The sequence below is a fragment of the Notamacropus eugenii genome, chromosome 4 (genome assembly GCF_028372415.1).
Source record: "Notamacropus eugenii isolate mMacEug1 chromosome 4, mMacEug1.pri_v2, whole genome shotgun sequence".
Lineage (NCBI taxonomy): Eukaryota > Metazoa > Chordata > Mammalia > Diprotodontia > Macropodidae > Notamacropus > Notamacropus eugenii.
In genome coordinates, this window is record NC_092875.1 from 342,293,968 (window position 1) to 342,316,097 (window position 22,130).

The 22,130-nt window shown below is 38.3% G+C and overlaps 1 protein-coding gene across 4 annotated transcripts in view; it reads left to right on the forward strand.

Moving 5' to 3' along the window:
• The window catches only part of INO80C (INO80 complex subunit C), a 63,279-nt gene extending 49,390 nt beyond the window's left edge, over positions 1–13,889 (forward strand). For all 4 annotated transcript variants that reach the window (XM_072605286.1, XM_072605287.1, XM_072605288.1 and 1 more), the window contains 3 exons: positions 7,774–7,885; positions 9,222–9,289; positions 13,370–13,889. In XM_072605286.1, coding sequence (XP_072461387.1) covers positions 7,774–7,885; positions 9,222–9,289; positions 13,370–13,501 — 312 coding nt within the window. In that variant the 3' untranslated portion in view covers positions 13,502–13,889. The remainder of the gene's footprint in view (positions 1–7,773; positions 7,886–9,221; positions 9,290–13,369) is intronic.
• Positions 13,890–22,130: the final 8,241 nt, after the last annotated feature.

The following is a 22,130-nucleotide window of genomic DNA, read 5'->3' on the forward strand; positions in this document are numbered from 1 at the left end:
ATTATTTCTTTCTCCTTTACCTGAGAACTCTGGAATTTGGCTACAATATTCCTAGGAGTTTTTCTTTTGGGATCTCTTTCAAGAGGTGATCAGTGGATTCTTTTAATATTTATTTTACCCTCTGGTTCTAGAAATTAAGTCAGCGTTCCTTGATAATTTCTTGGAAGATGATGTCTAGGCTCTTTTTTTGATCATGGCTTTCAGGTAGATCTATAATCTTTAAATTATCTCTCCTGGATCTATTTTTCAGGTCAGTTGCTTTTCCAGTGAGATATTTCACACTGTCTTCCTATCTTTTTATTCTTTTGGTTTTATTTTATAATTTTTTGGTTTCTCATAAAGTCATTAACTTCTATCTGCTCCATTCTAATTTTTAAAGAACTATTTTCTTCAGTGAGCTTTTGAACCTTCTTTTCCATTTGGTCACTTCTGCTTTTTAAAGCATTCTTCTCCTCATTGGCTTTTTGCACCTCCTTTTCCATTTGGGTTAGTCTGTTTTTAAAGGTGTTATTTTCTTCAGCATTTTTTGTGTGTGTGTCTCCTTTAGCAATCTGTTGACCCGATTTTCATGATTTTCTTGCATCGCTCTCATTTCTCTTCCCAATTTTTCCTCCACCTCTTTGACTTGATTTTCAAAATCTTTTTTGAGCTCTTCTATAGCCTGAGACCATTGCATATCTTTTTTTTTTTGGAGGTTTTGGATATATAAGCCTTAATTTTTATGTCTTCCTCTGATGGTATGCTTTGTTCTTCCTCATCCAAAAGGATGGAAGAAAATACCTGTTCACCAAGAAAGTAACCTCTTATAGTCTTATTTTTTTCCCCTTTTGAGGTATTTTCCTAGCCAGTTACTTGGCTTTTGGGTCCTTTTTTCAAGTTGAGGGTATAGTCTAGTGCCCTGTAAGTTTTCAGTTCTTCCAACGTGGCACAACCAAGGGAGAGGAGTTTCTTCCTCTCCTGGCCTGTGTTCTGGTCTATGAGAAACCTCAAATATTCCTTTCTGCCCAGGATCTGTGAGTAGGATTCTCTCTCCAGAGCCTCCACCAGCTTCACCACATCAGTGCACTTCCTCACCCCAGGACCACTACTCAGAACTGAGCCACAGATCAGTTGTTTGTTTCTCCCAGGGTGTTTAGACTGAGGGCTCCAAAAGTGGCAACTGCTGCCCTGGGGTTGGGGCTGGGGCTGGACCACACTCCCCTCTCACCTAGGTGAAAGATCTCTCTCACTGACCTTTGAAACTGTCTTTGGCATTTGTGGGTTGAGAAATCTGGGAAATGAAGCTGCTATCCATGATTCTGCGCCCTGAAGCCTGTTCCAGTCCTGTCCATGCTGTGCCACGCAGCCAAAGCTGAGCTGTACTGTGCTCTGAGCCAGTGCGATAGACCTTTCCTGTTGGCCTTCTAAGCTATCTTGGGCTGGAAATCTCTTTCATGTGGTCGTTTTGTGGCTCCTGCTGCTTTAGAATTAGTTTGGAGTCACTTTTTACGGATATTTTATGGGTTGATTTATATTTATGGGTTGATTGTATGCTTTGCAGCCCTATAGCATCATGAAGAGATTGTCAGTGCTTAAAAACATAGACTTTTGCAGCAGGGAGCCATTTGGGATTATTGAGAGGGTTGTGTAGGTTCCTAGATTCAATCCAGCTCACTTTTTGATTCCTTTTCAAATACAGGCTCAGCTTATTGTCCATATGCCGTGTTTGTCTGTGATATGTGTGTGCTATCAGACCAGCTGAATATGCTGTCTTGTCCACCCACTTGTCATAAACTGGGTAGTATGGGGAGAAAGTTGAACTCTTTTGTTAAATATATTGATGGAAACATGAGAATGTATTATAAAGAGTTTTTCATTTACTAGAATTCTATATATTCTCATCATACAGCTTGGGCTGGGGCTTGGAAGCAGGTTCATTTTTTTTAGCACTGAAGGTTACAGCGATATTCCTTGAAACAGGTTTTTATCTGTGGCTAGGAATCATGTGCATAGCAATCACTTCAGGTTCTGCATTAGCTCAGTTGGTTAGGTCGAAGGTCTGGTGACACTGATGTTCATTTCCCATATGTAGCAGTTGGCTTGGCTCTCTTCCATTACCTGAAACTACAGCTGCAGTCAGAAATCTATGCTTTTGGTCAAAACATGGACCAGGTGAGAGACTGTTAATTAGGATCTGTACAAATTCATTCCCACCAGTGGAAAAATAACCTTAAATATCTACACATGTCATTGATCCAGTCAGGTGTTGCATCCTTGTATGTGAACAGAGGGCTTCCCATTAAATGAGAGTTTTGATAAAACTGATCAAACTATGAAGACAGTCAGTAACAACAGCAACAACATATTGTGGTGCATTTCCTGTGTGCAGAGCATCATGGTAGGCACTGGAACGCTCCCCATTAGAACTGACATTTGTCAGCACTTCAGCTCCCAGTGACATTCACCTTGTTCTGGGAGTTAGCACAAACCTACCAGGGCCTGTCTGTCTACCATGACAAGAACTGTTAAAGCCAGGGAATGAGCAGACAGCCTCTGTTTTGGGCTCGCTAATTACAAGTTGGTTCAGCTCTTGTGGGTGACCCACGTACTTCTACCAGACCCCAAGAGGTTGTTCCCAGTTTCTTAGCCTAGGCACTTGTTTTCCACTTATTTCCTTATGCATAGTTTGAACCCTACAGTCTGATCCCTGCCTCTATAATCAAATTCTGCTTCTTCCTGTGCCATACTGTCTTGTCAGGAACTCTGAATGCTGGCCTGACCCATCTGCTTAACCTCTGTATCTAGCCTCTTTGAACTCAGCTTGATCTTTGGGATTGTTGGTACCCATGTGCCCCATCTAAACCAGCTTTTACCTTGACTTGGCCCCCTTTGCCTTTATGCTTCAACAGATACACTGTCGTGCACCATTGGTTTTAGCCTATCTTGTTTTGGCCCCCTTTGACCTGCTCTGTCTCTCATGCTCTTGGTTTACAGTTGACAGAAACCATGACAGAATTTATTTTGTCATCGAAATTTTTTTTCTTTGAAGTTGTTCATTGTTTCTGCTGTTTGTGTTGGTGTTTTGTTGTGAGCACATAACAGGTTTTAGCTTATAGGCCTTTAAGGTTGTGGGAATATCACTTCAGGTTTATTATTTATCCCTTCCTAAGAAAAGGGTTTTGCTCTGTGTGGCTGTGGTAGTGAATTTGTGAAGTCAAATAGAAGTTTCTTTTTTCTGTGCCTGGAAAAGTAGAAGATTTAGGACAGTGGCAGCTAGAGAAAATGGATGATCTTTTACAAATCCTTGTGAGGGCTGACTTGAAGAAAGGAAATATGTGCAGTTGAAAAATGTGTGTCAAAAAGCCATGCCTCTTAGGCATTCCTAAATTAGGAAGAATATTACCCATGCTAGTGAGTGTTTCATTTATTTTATAGTCTGTACAGTCCATGCTAAATAAGAAAAAAAAATGATCCATACTGCTTGGGCAAATCTTTGTCTGCAATTATAGTACAGTAAAAGCCCCATTATCCAGCCAACTAACTGACAGGGAAAAGCTGAAGAGAGTGGCATCTAGGATACCTGTCCAGGAGGAATCATCACTCAGGCAAGAGACACTGCTCCTCTCCAGAACAGGGAGGAGAACACTGCAACGTAAGTCAGCAGGGGGCCCAGGAAAAGCCAGTCACCACAACAGAGGAGCAAGACAGGAAATGTGGAGGAAGAGCAGAGAAGGAGAAGAAACAGTAGAAATAGTAAGCTTAGCCTACAGTAAGCCAGCGCTAGGGGATAAGTGAGCGAGGGCAAAGTCAGAGTGGCTGTGAGTCCTGAGCCCTTCCTCTATGCTGACCTTTCAGGTGAGGACCTTGTAATAACAGAAATTCTCATATAGATTTGAGTGAAATGCATGTTAAATGATGGCCCCTGGCACACATCAACTACAAATCTCAGTTAATCAGAACTTAAAATGCCCATACCTTGTTTTCTCAATATGTGGGATAACAAGGTTCTACACCATCAGTTAGTGGAGAATTTTGGATGAAGATCCTCATTCATTATCACTGCCTTGGCCTCCTTGAAAGAGCAAGTTAGAAAAATAATAATAATAATTATTATTATTTTTTTATTTTTTAATGTTTAACAATCACTGCCATACAATTGAGATTTTATCCCCCCCACATCTACCCCCTACTACCCCCCTCCCTCCCCATGACTGCATATAATTCTGTATAGGTTCTACCTATACTTTCCTATTGAGTATATTTTCACTATAGTCATGCTATGTAGTCAGACTAAAATAAATGAAAGAAATCATATAACAAATCAAAACATGATACACAAAAACATACACATATACAAACATGATCTGCTACATTTTGTGAATGACTTCCATATTTCTTTCTCTGAGTGTGGAAGGCATTTTGCCTTGAGAACCACCATGGGGATTTTTTTTTTTTTTTAAGAAGTTCTTGCGTTATTACGAAATTCCAAGTCTACCAGAAAAAACTCTTGCACACTGTGGTCGTTGCTGTGCACAAAGTTCTCCTGGTTCTGCTCCTTTCACTCAGCATCAGGTCATATAAGTCCTTCCAGGCCTCTCTGAAGTCTGCTTGTTCATCATTTCTTATGGCACAATAGTACTCCATTACATTCATATACCATAATTTATTCAGCCATTCCACAATTGATGGACATCCCCTTGACTTCCAGTTTTTGGCAACTACAAAGAGTGCTGCTATAAATATTTTTGTACATGTGGGACCCTTTCCCATTTTTATGATCTCTTGGGGATACAGTCCTAGTAGCGATATTGCTGGGTCAAAGGGTATGCACATTTTTGTAGCCCTTTGAGCATAGTTCCAAATTGCTCTCCAGTATGGTTGGATGCGCTCACAGCTCCACCAACAATGAATTAGTGTTCCAACTCTCCCACATCCTCTCCAGCATTTATCATTTTCTTGTTCTGTCATGTTTGCCAATATTATAGGTGTGATGTGGTACCTCAGAGTTGTTTTGATTTGCATCTCTCTAATCAAAAGTGATTTAGAGCATTTTTTCATATGATTATAGATATCTTTAATTTCTTCTTCCGAAAATTGCCTGTTCATATCCTTTGACCAATAATTATTTTTTTTTGCATGAGTTTTAAAAAAGTATTTGTTGCTTATATTTTGTTATGACCCAACAGATACTTCCCAGTGAACACCAAAACAAATCCCCTGTAAAACTGCCTAATAATGTGGCCGTGCATGTTTGATGGTTCTTGTGACTTTCTGAAATCTGTTCTTTAACTTTGATAGTTGAGGCAATGTGAAGTAGTGGATAGAGTGGTGGACTTGGAATCAGGAAGACCTGGGTTCAGATTCTGCCTGTGACACTTATTAGATGTGTAGCCATAGTTAAATCACTTAAACTCTCAGTTTCAGTTCCCTCATCTTTAAAATGAGTTTTTTATTTTGTTTTTAATGCAAAATTGTTGTTGTTGTTTTAAATAGGGTTGCTGCAAGATCAATTGGGATACTATGTACAATCTGCTTTATAAACTTTAAAAACGCTATAGAAATGTCAGCATTATTATACTGTAATACCAACATTGTCTATTGTATTTGACCTGAATTAAATTATCTTTTAAGTGTAGATTTGAATTACATTGTCGTAATATTTTTTTATATTGTTCCTTTGACTCTACTCATTTCATTCTGCATCAGTCCATAGAAGTCTTCCTCTGTGTGACTGAATTTTTCATGTTTGTAATTCCTTACAGCTTGTAAGATCCCATCTCCAGAGCTGGAAGGAGTGAGGTCATCTGCCTCATTTTACAAATGAGGATCCTAGGGACGCAGAGGTCAGGTGTCTTGCCCAAGATCACAGAAGTAGTAAGCATCTGAGGCGGGATCTGAGCCCAGGTCCTCTTACTAAAGTTACATTATATTCCTGTGCCTTAGTTTGTTCAGCCATTTTTCAGTCAATTAGTCAATCAGTAGGCGTTCATTAGGTACCTACTATATGTTGGGCACTGGGATATAACCACAAAAGGGAAACAGGCCTTGCCCTCAAGAAGGAGACCACATACATCCATATAAGTGTTTACAAGACATATGTACAAGTCAAATACAAGGTGATCTTGGAGATGAAGATACTAGCAACTGGGGGATCAGGAAAGCCTTTTCATAGTAGGAGGCACTTGAGTCAAATCTTAAAGGAAGCTGGGAGTTCAGAGAGGAGAAGGGGAGGAAAGAAAGCTTTCCAGATATGGGGGACAGCCAGCCAGTACAGAGGCACAAAGATGGTGGATGGAGCCATGTGTGTGGACATACATCAGGATGGCTGCACTGTAGAGTGTGAGGAGGGGGCTATGTGGAAGAAACCAGAAATGGAGGAAGGGATCATTTTGTGGAGAATTTAAAACACCAAAGAGAATTTGTACTTGATCCTAGAATGAGAGGGAGCCATTAGAGTTTATTGTGTAGGGGAATGACAAACATGTGCCTGCACTTGAGGAAAACTGCTTTGGGAGCTATAGATGGGATGGACTAAAGTCCAGAGTGTTTGCAGGAAACAGAGAAAGATCCAGCAGAAAGAGTCTGGAGATTAAAGAGGGAGAGGTAAGGAGAGTAGAGGCACTCTGTTGGAGAAGAGTGGAAGGGCTGAGATCCAACATACGTGAAAAATTGATCTTACTGAACAGGACCAATGTCCTCATCTGGATACCAGAGTAAACGAGAAAGTAGTGGAGATGGTGAGGTGAGGAGGAGGGAAGAGGAAACTCTTGGAGAACACTCCATTTCCTTCAAAATATATGAGGTGGGGCCCTCAGCTGAAAGGTCTGGGTGATGAGAAACTGTGGGAGGAAAGCAGGAAAGAAGAGAAATTTGGGAACAGCTGTTACGGTAATCAGGATAGAAAATCGATTAGAGAGGGGTAAAATCATTGCCTCAACTCATTGTTGGGCACATATTTTGGTTCCAGCTTTTTGTTATTACAGATAATTTTTGTATGAGTTTTTATGAGTGGCATGAAATAATTGCTAACCAATGAATGAGGTTTCCTGGAACATCTGGGCTCCTTTTACTTTTAGTCTGTATTCTACTAAAGGTCCACTAGTAAGAATTGCCAAGTCATTGAGATTATGGCTCATTAAATAGAAATGTTTTTCTTTCTGTGATTCTTGAAGGATATAATAAATGAATTCATAGCAATCATATTTGATCATTCACATTGGATTTATTGTTGGTACCAGGTTGCCATCACTGGAAAGCTTTGAAAATGCAAAATGGCTTTTTTTTCCCCCAGTATTGTGTTCAATTACTCCTTTTCCAATTTTTTTTGTCTTAATTCACAAAAGAAAAGTGCCATCAATGGTATTTTGCAGGCTCATGTGTGTTTTCAGAATGTCTAATAATTTGCAAGTGAGATACTTACACCCAAAGAGTTTACTTGCTCTTTTAGCTCCACTTCTGTGGTAAATGATTTTAATGTGATGGGAAATGCCTGTGGTGTGGAATTTAGCAGTATTGGACTAAGCATTGTCGTGTTGTCTTTCCGTTTGCATGTGAATAGTTCACTTTTATGTCCTCAGAATTTCCAGCACATTAGTTTTGACACTCCAGAAGCTCAGTTTTTTCATGCAACTAGGATTAAAGTGTACAGTGCACTATTTCTTAAATTAACTTGAGTAACAACTGATGGTTGACAGGATGAGGAATGCCTCCCTAGTTCTATTCAGCTTGAAGAAAAATCCGTAAAGATAGCCCTTTGACAGTGTGACACTTCTCATACCACCCTTGTCGTTCCAGCACTCAGGCGTTGGGGGAGCAATGGCGGGCAAGAAGAACAGGACCTGGAAGAACCTAAAGCAGATTCTGGCTTCTGAAAGGGCATTGCCATGGCAACTCAACGATCCTAGCTGTGTGTGGTTTGGACACTTTGCATGTGTTTATAAATAATATGCCCATAAGTAACTGTCTTAAAACAAACCTGAGTTTTGTGTGTGTGTGTGTGTGTATGTCTGCACCATTCTTGATCAACACATTCCAATTTTAAACAGTACAACTGGCAAACATATCTCCTTAGTATTTTATAGTATTGGCCTATAAAGAGAATATGTATCTTCACATGGAACTATAATGTAGGTAAAGCGTTTAGTAAAACTGAAAGCACTATATTAGTGCCAGCTAAACATGTCCCTACATTTGTACATTGCTGTTTTTGGCCTCCAAATACCTGATTAACAGAGATCACTCACTACCTACTCTTACTATAATGGTTAGTGAGTTCTCTGTCACCAGAAGTCTTTAAGTGGAAGAAGGATGCCTCGTTGGAGATTCATACTCTGTGTGAGGGTTAAAATAGATAGCTTCCAACATCTCTTCTGATTTTGTGATTCTGGCTTTTGGGATTTTTTTTTTTTGTCAGATTTAACATTTCATTACAGCCTAGGCTAGTATGTGCTAACATAATGTGGCTCCTTGTTACATGAACTTATTTTAAAAAATATGTTTTGCTCTTTTGTTTTGTTCCAAAATAGAGTGGAATCCTACTTTAATGGATATTTTGGAGCATAGATTGATTCCTGTCTTGTAGAATAGCTAACTATATTATGTCAAGTATAGACTGCACATAATGGATTTGTTCTGGAGACATGATTTAAGCTGTATTATGTTTTAGTCTAAGTAATAAGATATATTATGAGGCTCTTTTCGACCACTTTTGGAAATACAGTATTAACAATAAATTTATATTATGCTTTACTCTGTCTCTGGCTCTCTGCTAGGACATTTCTTCCAACAAACTAAGTTGAAGGTGCCTATAAGATACCAGGTAGCTGAATGAAAATGAAAACATCTAGTCACTGAATGTTGATTTGTAGTGCTATCAAACATTCTGATGTTTAAAACATCTTAAAGACGTATAGGTTCTTTCATTTAAAAAAAAAAATCTTACTTTGAGCTTATAGTTTAGCTAGGCAGAATGAGAGTAGCAGATCTTTCTTATCTCCTGATTTTAGTAGTTTTGTAGGAATATAGGAGTGCAGTGTGGAAGACCGGAACCAGTCTTGGATGTAGCCCTTAGTGAATCAGGGCAAAATAACTGAAGAAATTTCATGGCTAACCCAGCTCATATGCTTCCTTCACATTTTTCTTAGTCCCCAGAGAGTTCCCTAAGTATGTAATAATTTAATTAAATTTTATGAGTCTTGTTAATTAATTGAAAGGTGCTGATGTCTTTTTCCCCCCCCTTTTAGACTTCAGTATAGATGCTCCTCCTTCCTTTAAACCAGCCAGGAAGTATTCTGATATTTCAGGACTTGTTGTAAGTATTAATTGATGTCTATATCTAAAATTGGCAAAATTCCCTGTTAAGTACCTACTTGGACAGCCTATCCTTCATGTGTGAAAATGATATTGTTGACTTTGCCAGGAGGACATTTCCTTTGAGTAGTTTTTCTGATGTCTTACCATGGAGTGGAGGCAAGGCTCAGCTTTTGAATACTATCCTCGAGAAGCAGATCTGGAAAGACTTTGAGTTCAGCTTTGGTGATGAGGACCAGTCAAGCTAAATTTAGAGAGCCTGGTCACCCAGAAAACTGACCCCTAACTAGGTGATAACTTTTTTTTCAGCCACAGCAATCCATGCAACACCCTACTCAGGCATAGGACGCATTGGTTTTTTGCGTCTTTGGAGGGGTATAGTCACATAATTGATATCACAAAGCATCAAAATAATAAAGATGGATGGAAAACTGAACCATTCACACCTAAAACTTTTTTTGTAATAAATAACATATTTATATGTGATAAATCACATATTTATAAGATTGCCCTAACCATGAAAGACAGCCCAATAGAATGTAAAGAGCACTGCTCTGAGAGACAGGAAATCTGTTGTGAGTACCCTTTTCATTCACCGACTAGCTGTGTGCCCTTGGACAAGTCATTGTGATGAACTGGGGCAGGGCAGTGGAGGGAATGGAGCACATGACTTACAGTCAGAAAACCAGGGTTTGCATCCTACCTCAGACATTTAGTAGCTGGGAGACTGTGGGAAAGGCTCTTAAATCTCTCTGAGCCATTTCCTCTTCTGTAAAATGAAGGGGATGAACTAAATGACCTAGCTTTAAATCTGTTTATTATCCTTTGAGATCTGGGTACTTTTCCCAGCCCTTTCACTCGTTTTCTGTGTGACTCTGGACAAGTCAGTTAATGCCTTTGGTCTCCATTGCTTCAGCTGTAAAATGGGAATAAGAATGACTTACATGGAGACAAAGACCTGAGCCACATCCTCTTTTAGGTGCTTTTCAGTTCTAAAATTTATGATTCTATAGGGTGTCACCCAAAGGGGTAATTATTGGTAGAGAGAGTAGCCATGCCACGAGATCATCAGACTTCCCTATATGTTACATTCAACGAGATCACTTCCATTTGGCTTTTGTTTTATTGATATATTTTATTTTGACACACAAGATGTATCTCAGCAATCTTGCAAATGTTCTGCTAATTACATTACCTAAAAATAATTGTTTGAAAGTATTAATTAAAACTTTTTTTCAGTCAGTAAGCATTTATTAAGTACTTGCCATTTTCCAGGCACTGTGCTAAGTACTTGGATTACATAGAAAAAAAAAACAAACTAATGCCTGTCTTCAAGGAGCTTACATTCTAACGGGAAAGAGAATGGGTACATAAATAAATATGTGCCAGATACACAGAGAGTAGATGGAAGGTAACCTTAGAGGAGAAGACACTTGTTACTGTAGGGACCAGGAATCTTAGGAAAATCATGTAACCTTGCTGACCTCAGTTTCCACATCTACAGGAATACCTGTCACTTTCCATTGATAGATTATTGTTTGTTAGCAGAGAGGAATTATGCTTTAACTTTAGTAATTTAGTAACAGTGTTGTCTGTTGTTTTTTTGCGTAACTTTTATAAAACTACATATCTTGGTCATTGCTGTACATTTAGTGACTTTTTAAATCATTTTCTTAGTAGGAAAGCAAGTGCATTATTGCATTGTCATTGCTCATTCAGGACATTATTTGGCTAGTTTTAAGTAAGAGAGTATTAAATACTTTTTTTTTAAACCAGCATTTGATTAGGCAGAAGACTAAATGTAGAGGAAAAAATTGGACCAATTATTTTTGAAATGCACACTGTTGAAGTTTTTAGAAAGCCATTACCCTTTGAATGTTTGTGGTATGGATATTTATGTTCCCTAATAGGAGATAGCATATAATATCTGGTGAGAAGAAGAGGCAGGAGATCCAGGTTTTAGCTCTGCCCTCAGGCAAGTCACATAATCTTTCTGGGCTGTGGTGTTGTCATCTGTAAAAGGAAGAGATTAAACTAGATTATTTGTGAGCCTCCTTTCCAGATCTTTTTGAAATCTACTTTTTAACTCTTTCTTATTATCAGAGAAAATGAGGCAATCCAATTTGTTGTGTGGATAAAAATTGTTCATGTGCTTTAAATTTTATGTCTCGCATCAAAATATAGGAGTCTTGTTTCCATAGGAACTAACCAAAATACACACATAACCTTCATATGCGATAATGTATCTCTGTGGCCCTGATTTTGCTTATAAAAATGTTAAAACTTTAGAACTAATTACTTATCATTGCTGTTATTCTTATAAAGGCAGAATACTTGACAAAAATGTCTTAAGTATTTAAAAATGACAAGTTGTAAAGTTTGGGTCAGGGCTTTTACATCAGTTTTAGGACCCTGGGTACTAAGTACTCAGAAGGTAGGCTAAACCCTAACCCTACGTTATCCTTGTTGTTGTGTTTGTCCTTCGTTCTCGAAGAGGACTGTGAAAAAGGGAAATGATGACATGACTTGCACTTGACTTTGAGTGAGGGAGGGCTGTGCAGGTCACCAGCCTCACTTTCTCTTCCTGAGCCATCTGGATCCAGTGGCCTGATATTCATCAGGATGACTGAAGATGGTCCAGGATTCAATGGGAGACCCTGGCCCTTTCAGGCTAAGGTCTTATAGCAGTCTCACTTTGAGTTAGAAATGGTGGTTGAAATCTTTCTCATTAACTTAGCGAAGGGATCTATATTCATTTCAACTAATGTTTATTACTAAGCGCTTTGGGAGTCAGAAGGAGAAAGACACGATTTCTGTCCTCACAAAACTTATAGACTGGTAGGGGAAATAGTATGTATGCCAATCATTATAATACAAGGTATGATGTGAAAATGCTTTATGACATGGATGAAATGCTCTGTTAATTTAAAAAAGGCCAAGGGATGTAGAAAACAATAGAAGAGATAACAGTTAAATTATACCTTGACACATAGACAGAAATTGGGCAGGTGTAATTGTCCAATATTCCAGTGAATAGTGTCCTATTGATTCAGCTCTTTTACCAGCAGCCTCTGTCTTAATTATTAATGATCATATAACTGTCCAAACCTGATATGATATCACAAGTGAAACAGCAGCATGTCTGGAGCCAAGAGTTAGGAACATGTGCATTCAAAATAGAGTTGTCAGATACAAAGTCTGTGTCCACATCTTGGGTCCTAACATTTTGGGCAAATAAATTCTACTAATTAGCAGTGAAGCTGTAACACCCCAACTAATTACCTTCAGTAGAGATTAATTAATATTTCTCTAGTTAAGCTCTGCTTAATACCAGTTTCATTAAAGGATATTAGAGAATGGTGAAAGAAAACACCTGGACCCAACAAAACCTTTAAACCAATATTTTTTCATATGAAGCATTTATAGAGCAGTTTGTTTTTGGCAAAACGATATGATAAGTTTGATTTTTTTTTTTTTATTGCTGCCCCATAAGAAGCCAAATAATTTAAACAGTTTGAGGGAAATTCTCAGGGGCAGAAGAATAGACTTTTCATTGATTGAAGACCATGGGGTCCCTACTTAATCAGCTCAAATTATTCCTTTGTCAGCTAAATTAAATTTTAAAACCTTTTATATTTTTTTCCCCAAAGTGAGTTCTGGGTAACAGGCTTTATTTTGAAATCTTCAAGAAAAGCTTCCTGTGAGCTAGATGGGAAATGGGTATTATCTCAGTTTTGCAGGTAGTGAAACAGAAGCAGAAAGAGAGGAGGGACATGATGTACATGGATGGGGAATAAAGATCTTAGTCATAATGGCTTCGTATTCCGTTAATGAGAAACACTGCTGGAAGCCTGTTGGTAGTTTCTTCCTTGCAAGGCCCTAAATGATTATCTAGACTTGGGTGGATTAATGAATCTCTACCTAAGTGAAAAATTTAGTTCTTTCTCACTGGCAACATAAAGCATTCATGTATATACGTTCAACCTTTAAAATAATTTATATTTTAAAGATAATTTACACTTTTAACTTTTTAATATAGATATTTCTTTGATTTAATTCATCGTTAATGTTTCTCTTCTAGGCAAACTATACAGATCCACAGAGCAAGTTAAGATTCAGCACAATTGAAGAATTTGCTTACATTCGGATGCTGCCTTCAGATGTAGTTACAGGCTACCTGGCATTGAGAAAGGCCACAAGCATAGTTCCCTAAGGCTGGTGAAATTTCTGAGAGGAAGCAGGGAACATTTTCAAAGGCAGACTTTGGACTCAAGATTTTGTTTCCAGGAAACATTCATATTGTTGTCAATCTGAAAATGCCAGTATTGTGCCTTGGAAAGAATGTTTGGTTTTTAATATAATTTAAGATTTTTCTTTATTTGCTTTTTTAGAAGTTTGACATTTTCAGCTAAATTAAATACTAGCACATTTTGGGTTTACCCCAAGTATTTGACAAGGCAAATGTAATAAAACATCACTTTTTATTTATTTCAGTAGTTGGTTCAGCCCAAGCATTTCTTTGAATTTTTGTCCCCCAGTACATGCTAGCTTTCTTATATAACATCATAACGTTCTCTACATAATTAAAAATTTGTTATTAATGCCTTTTGTTTTATAGCAATCATTTTTGCATATCGTCTCCCCTTCCCCACTCCCCCAGTTGAAACCTTTATTTTAACAAAGAAAACCTGGTAAGCAAACACAATGGACACACAATGACCACAGCTGATTTATTTATTAGATAAATAAATATCTAATATTTATTAGATATTCTGCCTTCATGGCCTCCCATCTCCACCAAGATGAGGAAGACATGTTTCCTCTTCTGTTCTCCTGAAATATTACTGGTTTACACTGGCTCAGAGCTTGGCTTCCCTTTAATGATCTTTTCATTTCCATTGTTTTAAGTCATTACATTTTATATAATATTTATATGGGTAATGTAGGAACCAAAAAATTTTAATTGTTCTTGGGACTGAATATTTTCTCAATATTTTCTCTTGAAAATTTGTCTTCCAGTTCCTCTGCTTTGATAGGAATGTGGAAAACTTTGAGATGATCTAGAACAGAGATGTCAAGCATGCAGCTGTACCCTGCTAGTCACTGCCCATAACATCCCCAAGTGCAGTCTGAATCAGATTAAAATGTAATTGAGAAATATTTTACAAAGTACATGAGAATACAATAAAATGTAGATAACATTATGTTTTAAAACCTAAGTCCATAGGCAGCCTGCATTGAATCTGGACCATTTTTATCGGCATTTGACACCATTGGTCTAGGATAGAACCTTAAAGGTGATTAAGGAACTAAAAACTATGAGCAAAAGAAATGTCCAGAGCACAAGTGTAGCAGGAATCTGAGGTCTGAGCTTCATTTTAAACTTCTTAAATATAATTGTCTTTCAGTATAATAGATTTCCTTTGTAATTCTGTGTACTTTATGCATCTTCAGATATTATTCTGAAAAGAGTTCCATAGGCACCGCCTTCCAAAAGAGTCTTCCTGAAAGGACCATGACACACAAAAAAAGGTTACAAACTCCTGGTCTGAAGGGATTAGAATTATTTTACCTAGAAAATAGAGAAGTTTGGTCTTTAGACCTTTGATCTTTTTTCTCTCTAAGACTCTCTCCTTTAGAGGGTTCATCTGTTGTCATGGCTTCTGCTTGCTGTGCTGGTGTCAGTTGACCAACTGGTCAGATGAGGTCGATCATTCTTTGAAATTGAGATGGGCCCAGTGGGTAAGGTCTACCTCCAGTGGAGTACTGAAGCTTTAGGGTGGGTTTGGGGCTTATACCCAGGATACTACACTATAGGGACCCATCACAAGAGTTCAAAAGAAAGAGCCTTGGTTTCTCTTCAAAAGCAAGAAATAGATTTATTTTTTGAGGTTCTTTAAAAAAGAGGTAAGCAAAAATTACAAATTTTGAGAAAACTTGTTACTTTTTTTGCAATTAGGGGCCTGAGGCATATTCCCATTTTCTTCTTCTTATAGCTTTCTTACTCTTATAGCTATATATTCGACCTTCTACTTTTTCTCTACGGCTAGAACATTCTCTTAGATTCAATTCACAGAATTTGAGAGTGGGATGAGACTCAGCAGCCATCTAGTCCACAACTCCTATGTGAAAAGAAGATTCTCTACTAAAATATATCCAGCAAGTCATTCTTCAGTCCCTGCTTGAAGATTTCCAAGGAGAAGATCCACCACCTCTTGAGGCAACCCATTCCACTTTTGGACCCCTTGAATTGTTAGGAGGTTTTCCCTGACTTCAAGCCCTAAATATACCTCTTTACAATCTCTACCCTTTACTCCTGGTTCTGCTCTCTGATGCCTAAAAGAAAAAGTCTAATCCTATTTCCACATGAAAGCCCTCCAGATACTTAAAGACAGCTATCATGCCCCAGATCCATTTTTTTTTTTCAGGCTAGACATACCCAGGTTTCCCACCTTATCCTCATATGTCATGAACTCAAGGCCTTTCACCATCCTGGTTGCCTTCCTCTAGACACTCTCCAGTTTGTCATCATCTTGAACTGAACAAAATACTTAAGATGAAGTCTGATGAAGATAGGGAGCAGCAGGGCTATCACCTACCTGTTCCTGGAAACAGTTCCCCTCTTAATGCAGCCCATGATTGTATTAGTATTTTTGACTGCTGTGTCACATGACTGATTCTCATTGAGCTAAAACTCTCAGATCTCAGAAAACTTTCAGAACAACTGTCTATCCATGCCTCCTTCATCTTATGAAGTTGATTTTTTTATACATAAGTGCAAGATTTTACATTTATCCCTATTGAATTTTACCTTATTACAGTCATCCCATTGCTCTAACCTGTTGAGATCCATTTGGATCCTGACTTTGTCATCCAGTGTGTTAGTTATCCCTCCTAGGTTTGTGCCATCTGCAGATTTGATGAACATAGCATCCATATATTAGTTATCTAGGGCATTATTTAAAATGTTAAAGGGAGCCAAGCACAAATCCCTTGGATGCTCCACTGTTGACTACCTGCCATGTTGATATCAATCTATTAACAACTACTCTCTGTCTCATGCAACCAGTTCTGAATCTGATTATATGACCATCCAGACCAGATCTCTCCCATTTTCCCCACCAGAATATTATGAGATACTTGATGAAAAGCTTCACTAAAATCTAGGTAAACTATATTTCTGGAATTCTCCTCACTTGTTTAGTAATCTGAAAAGTGGAAATGAGACTAATCTGTCATGTTCTGTATTTGAAGCCATGCCAGCATTTTGTAATCTCCAGTTCTTTTCTAGATGTTTGCCAATCATCTCTTTAATGATCTCTCCCAGCATTTAATGAGGAATCCAAGTCAAGCTCACTGTGCTACAGTTTGTGCACTGTTCTCTTTCCCTTTTTTAAAGTAAATTGAGACATTATTTGCCCTCCTCCAGTCTTGTGGTGCCTCTTACATTTTCCATGACCTTTCAGACGTAAGTGACAGTGGTGATATCTGATTGTGGTATCTGCCAGTTCCTTCAGAGCCCCAGTGGTATAGTTCATGTGAGCCATATGACTTGAATTTGTCAAGGGCATGTAGGTGTTCCCTTACTAGCTCCTTGAGTATCAACCCCTATTAGTCATTTTTTTCATATCATTTCCAATGTAAAGATCATTCTCAGAGAAAACTGAGAATTGAAGTGCTGTCTTCTCTTTATTGTCAACGATTGCCCAATCTACCCAAAGCAAAGGTCCTATCACTTCTTTGATCTTTTCTTCCAGCACTGTAAAGTAACAAAACTACAACAAAAACTTTTTGTAGTCCTTGTGCCCAGAGGGCATAGTGAGAAATCTGTCTGTTTAGCTCTCCCGACCATTAACTTTGTCTTACAGAATGACTTCCCCTTTAAAATAGGTTTAGAGCCTTGTATGATACATACCATGCTTTGTCACATCCGTTGGACTCGAGAAACCAATATAGGAGTTGATGAGGACTGAGTGACAAATTATCCATTGTCCAGTCTTGGAAAGATAAAGGCAGCCTTTAAACAAAGCTGGCTGTTATATTAATTCATGAAGTCCATGTTCTTGGCCTAGCACACTTCAGCAGGACATCCCCACCTTTCCCCACCTTTCCCCACCTACACCAAAATGGGGGGAGCTTCCTTTTGTCCAGAGGAATCACTATGACCATTATCTCAGCTCAGCTTTCTTGAGTCTCGTTTCCTTGAATACACCTATACCATTAACTGGTTCAGCCTCTTCATTTTCTTAGGTTTACTTTCTCCATACAAGGAAGATTCAAACTATAGTTTTGTTTTGTCCTTTTCAGTCCAAAGGTCATCCCTCTAAAATAAAAGTCAAATAATTATGTTTTCCATTGTGCGTTATCATTCCATTCATCCCTTGCTGAGGTCCCTCCTTTGATTCTCTTTGTTTCTGCAAAATTCCTTTTTTGTTTTTCTAAAGACACTCAAATCCAGTATCCAAGCAATTTGATCACTCTGGCTAGGAACATATAACCCAAGCCCTTAGTTATGTCACGTGCATGACTCAGTAGCAGGGAACTCTGCAGTCCTTTATATTCTCCCAAGTGACCAAATGCTCCAGCAGTCTGTCCTGTTCAGGAAACAATAGATACTTCCCTTCTTGTGATGCAAGCCATCATAGGTCTCAGCAGGGAATTGAAACACAAGATATGTGAGAAGAAAGTCATTCTGGATGAGACTATTGGAGGATATGAGACAGACAACAGCTCCCCTTTTAGAAATTTATTCTGAGACTCAAATAGCCTAGAACTGTGCCAAAAGATCTTATTTTAATACCCAGGCAAAAGAAAATGGTCACATTGACCCTTCCAAAGACATGAAATTTCTACTTCCTATGTTAGGCTAGTGAAACTTACAGGCAGTATTTATCACTCTCCTGCTACCTCCTAATTTTTCTTCTAGCTGGTAGAAAAGGTTTGTAAGTTGAAACCTATTCATCTTAATTTTTTTTTAGAAAAAGGTGACCACCAAAGTATATGAACAGGTAGTATTCAGACAAAGAAATCAAAGCTATCTAGAGTCATGAAAAAATGCTCTTAATCACTATCGATCAGAGAAATGCAAATTAAAACAACTCTGAGGTACCACTTCACACCTAGCAGAGTGGCTGATATGACAAAAAAGGAAAATATTGGATGTTGGAGGGGATATGGGAAAACTGGGATACTAATGCACTGTTGGTGGAGTTTGAACTGATCCAACCACACTGGAACTATGGCCAAAGGGCTATAAATCTGTGCGTACCCTTTGATCCAGCAATTCCACTGCTAGGACCTATATTCCAAAGACATCTAAAAAGGGGAAAAGGACCTCTTTGTTAAAAAAAAAAAATATAGCAGCTATTTTTTGATGACAAAGAATTGGGAATCGAGGGAACATCCATCAGTTGGGGAATGGCTGAACAAGCTGTGGTATACAATTGTAGTGGAATATTATTTGACTATAAGAAATGACAAACAGGATGATTTCAGAAAACCTGGAAAGACTTACATGAACTGACGCACAGTGAAGTAAACTTAGCCAGCAGAACGTTGTACATAGTAACAGCAATATTTTTCAATGAAGAACTGTGAATGACTTAGTTCTTCTCAGTCACACAATGATCCAAGGCAATCCCAAAGGACTAATGATGAAGCATACTATCAGCCCCCAGAGAAAGAATTGAGATTAATTGAATACGAACCGAAACATGCTATTTTTAATTTTTTTCTTTTATTCAAGTCTTCTTGTACAAAATGATTAATATGGAAATGTTTTACATAATCATATGTATATAATCTATATCTGATTGCTTACCATCTCAAGGAGGGGTGGGGGAGGAAAGGATAGTATTCAAAACGGTAAATAAAAATGTTTAAAAATTGAGAAAAAAGTAACAGCAGCAAAGAATTTGGTTCCTATAGTTCTTGCTCTTTTTTTTGTATACATAGTTTTGTTAAAAATTGGTTTTATTTCTAAAATTTTGAACTAAAAAACTAAAAACAATAACAACAGAACAAGCATGTCCATGTACCCAGCAGAACACAAAAGAGGACTGTGCATAAAACTGTGAATCTTCATTTCATACATCTTGCTTTTTAAAAGAACAAATGCCACATATTACTTTGAAAACTATCCTGTTTGTCTCTTCTTCCTTCTGAACTTTATACTGTTCTTTTCTTTTTATTTATTTATTTTAAGTTTTCAATATTCATTTCCACAAAATTTTGAGTTCCAAATTTTCTCCCCATCTCTCCCCTACCCTACCCCAAAGCATTCTGATTACCCCTTCCACCAGTCTGCCCTCCCTTCTAACACCCCTCCCTTCCCTTATCCTCATCTTCTCTCTTGTCCTGTAGGGCAAGATAAATTTCTATACCCCATTACCTGTATTTCTTATTTCCCAATTGAAAGCAAAAACAGTTCTCAACATTTGTTCCTAAAACTTTGAGTTCCAACTTCTCTTCCTTCCTCCTTCCCCACCCATCCCCACTGAGAAGGCCAGCAATTCAGTATAGGCTATATATATGTAGTTTTGCAAATGACTTCCATAATAGTCATGTTGTATAAGACTAACTATATTTCCCTCTATCTTATCCTGCCCCCCCATATTCTCTTTTGACCTTGTCCCTCCCCAAAAGTGTTGACTTCTAATTGCTCCCTCCTCCCATTTGCCCTCCCTTCCATCACCCCCCCACCCTGCTTATCCTCTTCTCCCCTGCTTTCCTGTAGTGTAAGATAGATTTTTCATACCAAATTGAGTATGCCTGTTATTCCTTCCTTGAGCCAAATGTGATGAGAGTAATCTTCACTTTTTCCCTCTCACTTCTCCCTTTTTCCCCTCCATTGGAAAAGCTTTTTCTTGCCTCTTCTATGAGAGATAATTTGCCCCATTCCATTTCTCCCTTTTTCCTCCCAATATATTCCTCTCTCACCCCTTAATTTTATTTTTTTAGATATGATCTCTTCCTATTCAACTCACCCTGTGCTCTCTGTCTCTCTCTGTCTTTGTCTCTCTGTCTCTGTCTGTCTTTGTCTCTCTCTCTCCATATATGTATATATATATATGTATATACATATATACATATATATAATGTGTGTGTGTGTGTGTGTGTGTATAATCTCTCCAACTACCCAGATACTGAGAAAAGTTTCAAGAGTTACAAATATTATCTTTCCATATAGGAATATAAACAGTTCAACTTTAGTAAGTCCTTTGTGATGCCTCTTTCCTGTTTACCTTTTCATGATTCTCTTCATTCTTGTGTTTGAAAGTCAGATTTTCTTTTCAGCTCTAGTCTTTTCATCAAGAATGCTTGAAAGTCTTCTATTTCATTGAATGGCCATTTTTTCCCCTGAAGTATTATACTCAGTTTTGCTAGGTAGGTGATTCTTGGTTTTAATCCTAGTTCCTTTGACTTCTGGAATATCATATTCCAAGCCCTTCGATCCCTTAATGTAGAAGCTGCTAGATCTTGTGTTATCCTGATTGTATTTCCACAATACTTGAATTGTTTCTTTCTAGCTGCTTGCAATATTTTCTCCTTGACCCAGGAACTCTGGAATTTGACTACAACAATCCTAGGAGTTTCTCTTTTTGGATTTCTTTCAGGAGGTGATTGGTAGATTCTTTCAATATTTATTTTGCCCTTTCGTTCTAGAATATCAGGGCAGTTTTCCTTGATAATTTCATGAAAGATGATGTCTAAGCTCTTTTTTGATTGTGGCTTTCAGGTAGTCCCATAATTTTTTAAATTGTCTCTCCTGAACCTATTTTCCAGGTCAGTTGTTTTTCCAGTGAGATATTTCACATTATCTTCCATTTTTTCACTCTTTTGGTTTTGTTTTGTAATTTCTTAATTTCTCATAAAGTCATTAGCTTCCATTTGTTCCATTCTAATTTTTAAAAAACTATTTTCTTTAGTGAGCTTTTGGACCTCCTTTTCCATTTGGCTAATTCTGCTTTTTAAAGCATTCTTCTCCTCATTGACTTTTTAAACTTCTTTTGCCAATTAAATTAGCCTATTTTTAAAGGTGTTATTTTCTTCAGCATTTTTGGGAGTCTCCTTTAGCAAGCTGTTGACTTGCTTTTCATGATTTTCTTGCATCACTCTCATTTCTCTTCCCATTTTTTCCTGCACCTCTCTTACTTGATTTTCAAAATCATTTTTTGAGCTCTTCCATGGCCTGAAACCATTGCATATTTATTTTGGAGGTTTTGAATGCAGAAGCTTTGACTTTTATGTCTTCCCCTGATGGTAAACATCATTCTTCCTCATCTGAAAGAATGGGAGAGAATACCTGTTCACCAAGAAAGTAACCTTCTATAGTCTTATTTTTTTTCCCTCTTTTGGGCATTTTCCCAACCAGTTACTTGAATTTTGTGTCCATACTCTAGGGACCTGTAACTTCTCAGTTTCTCCAAGGTGGCACAGTCAAGGGAGAGGGGTTTACGCCCTGGCCTGGCTCGAGGCTGTGATTCAGATCAGCTGTTCAATTCCCCCAGGGGCTTTGGGGGGGGGGGGCAGGGCCACCAGTCAGGGCTGAGGTTCAAATCAGCTGCTCAATTCCCCCAGGGGCTTTAAGCTGAGTGCTCCAACAGTGGAAACTGGTTGCTGCCTAGGACCGGGGCTAGGGGAGGACCCTGTTCCCTTCTCGCCAAGTTGGAAAAGCCCTCTCACTGACCTTTGAAGCTGCCTTTGGCACCTGTGGGTTGAGGGATCTGTGAACCTCCACTGATGCTGGGGATTCTGCCCCTGAGGCCTGTTCCAGTACTACTCCTCCTGGTTCCTCTCAGCCAAGACTGGGCTGTGCTCCACCCCGCATCTGGTGCAACAGA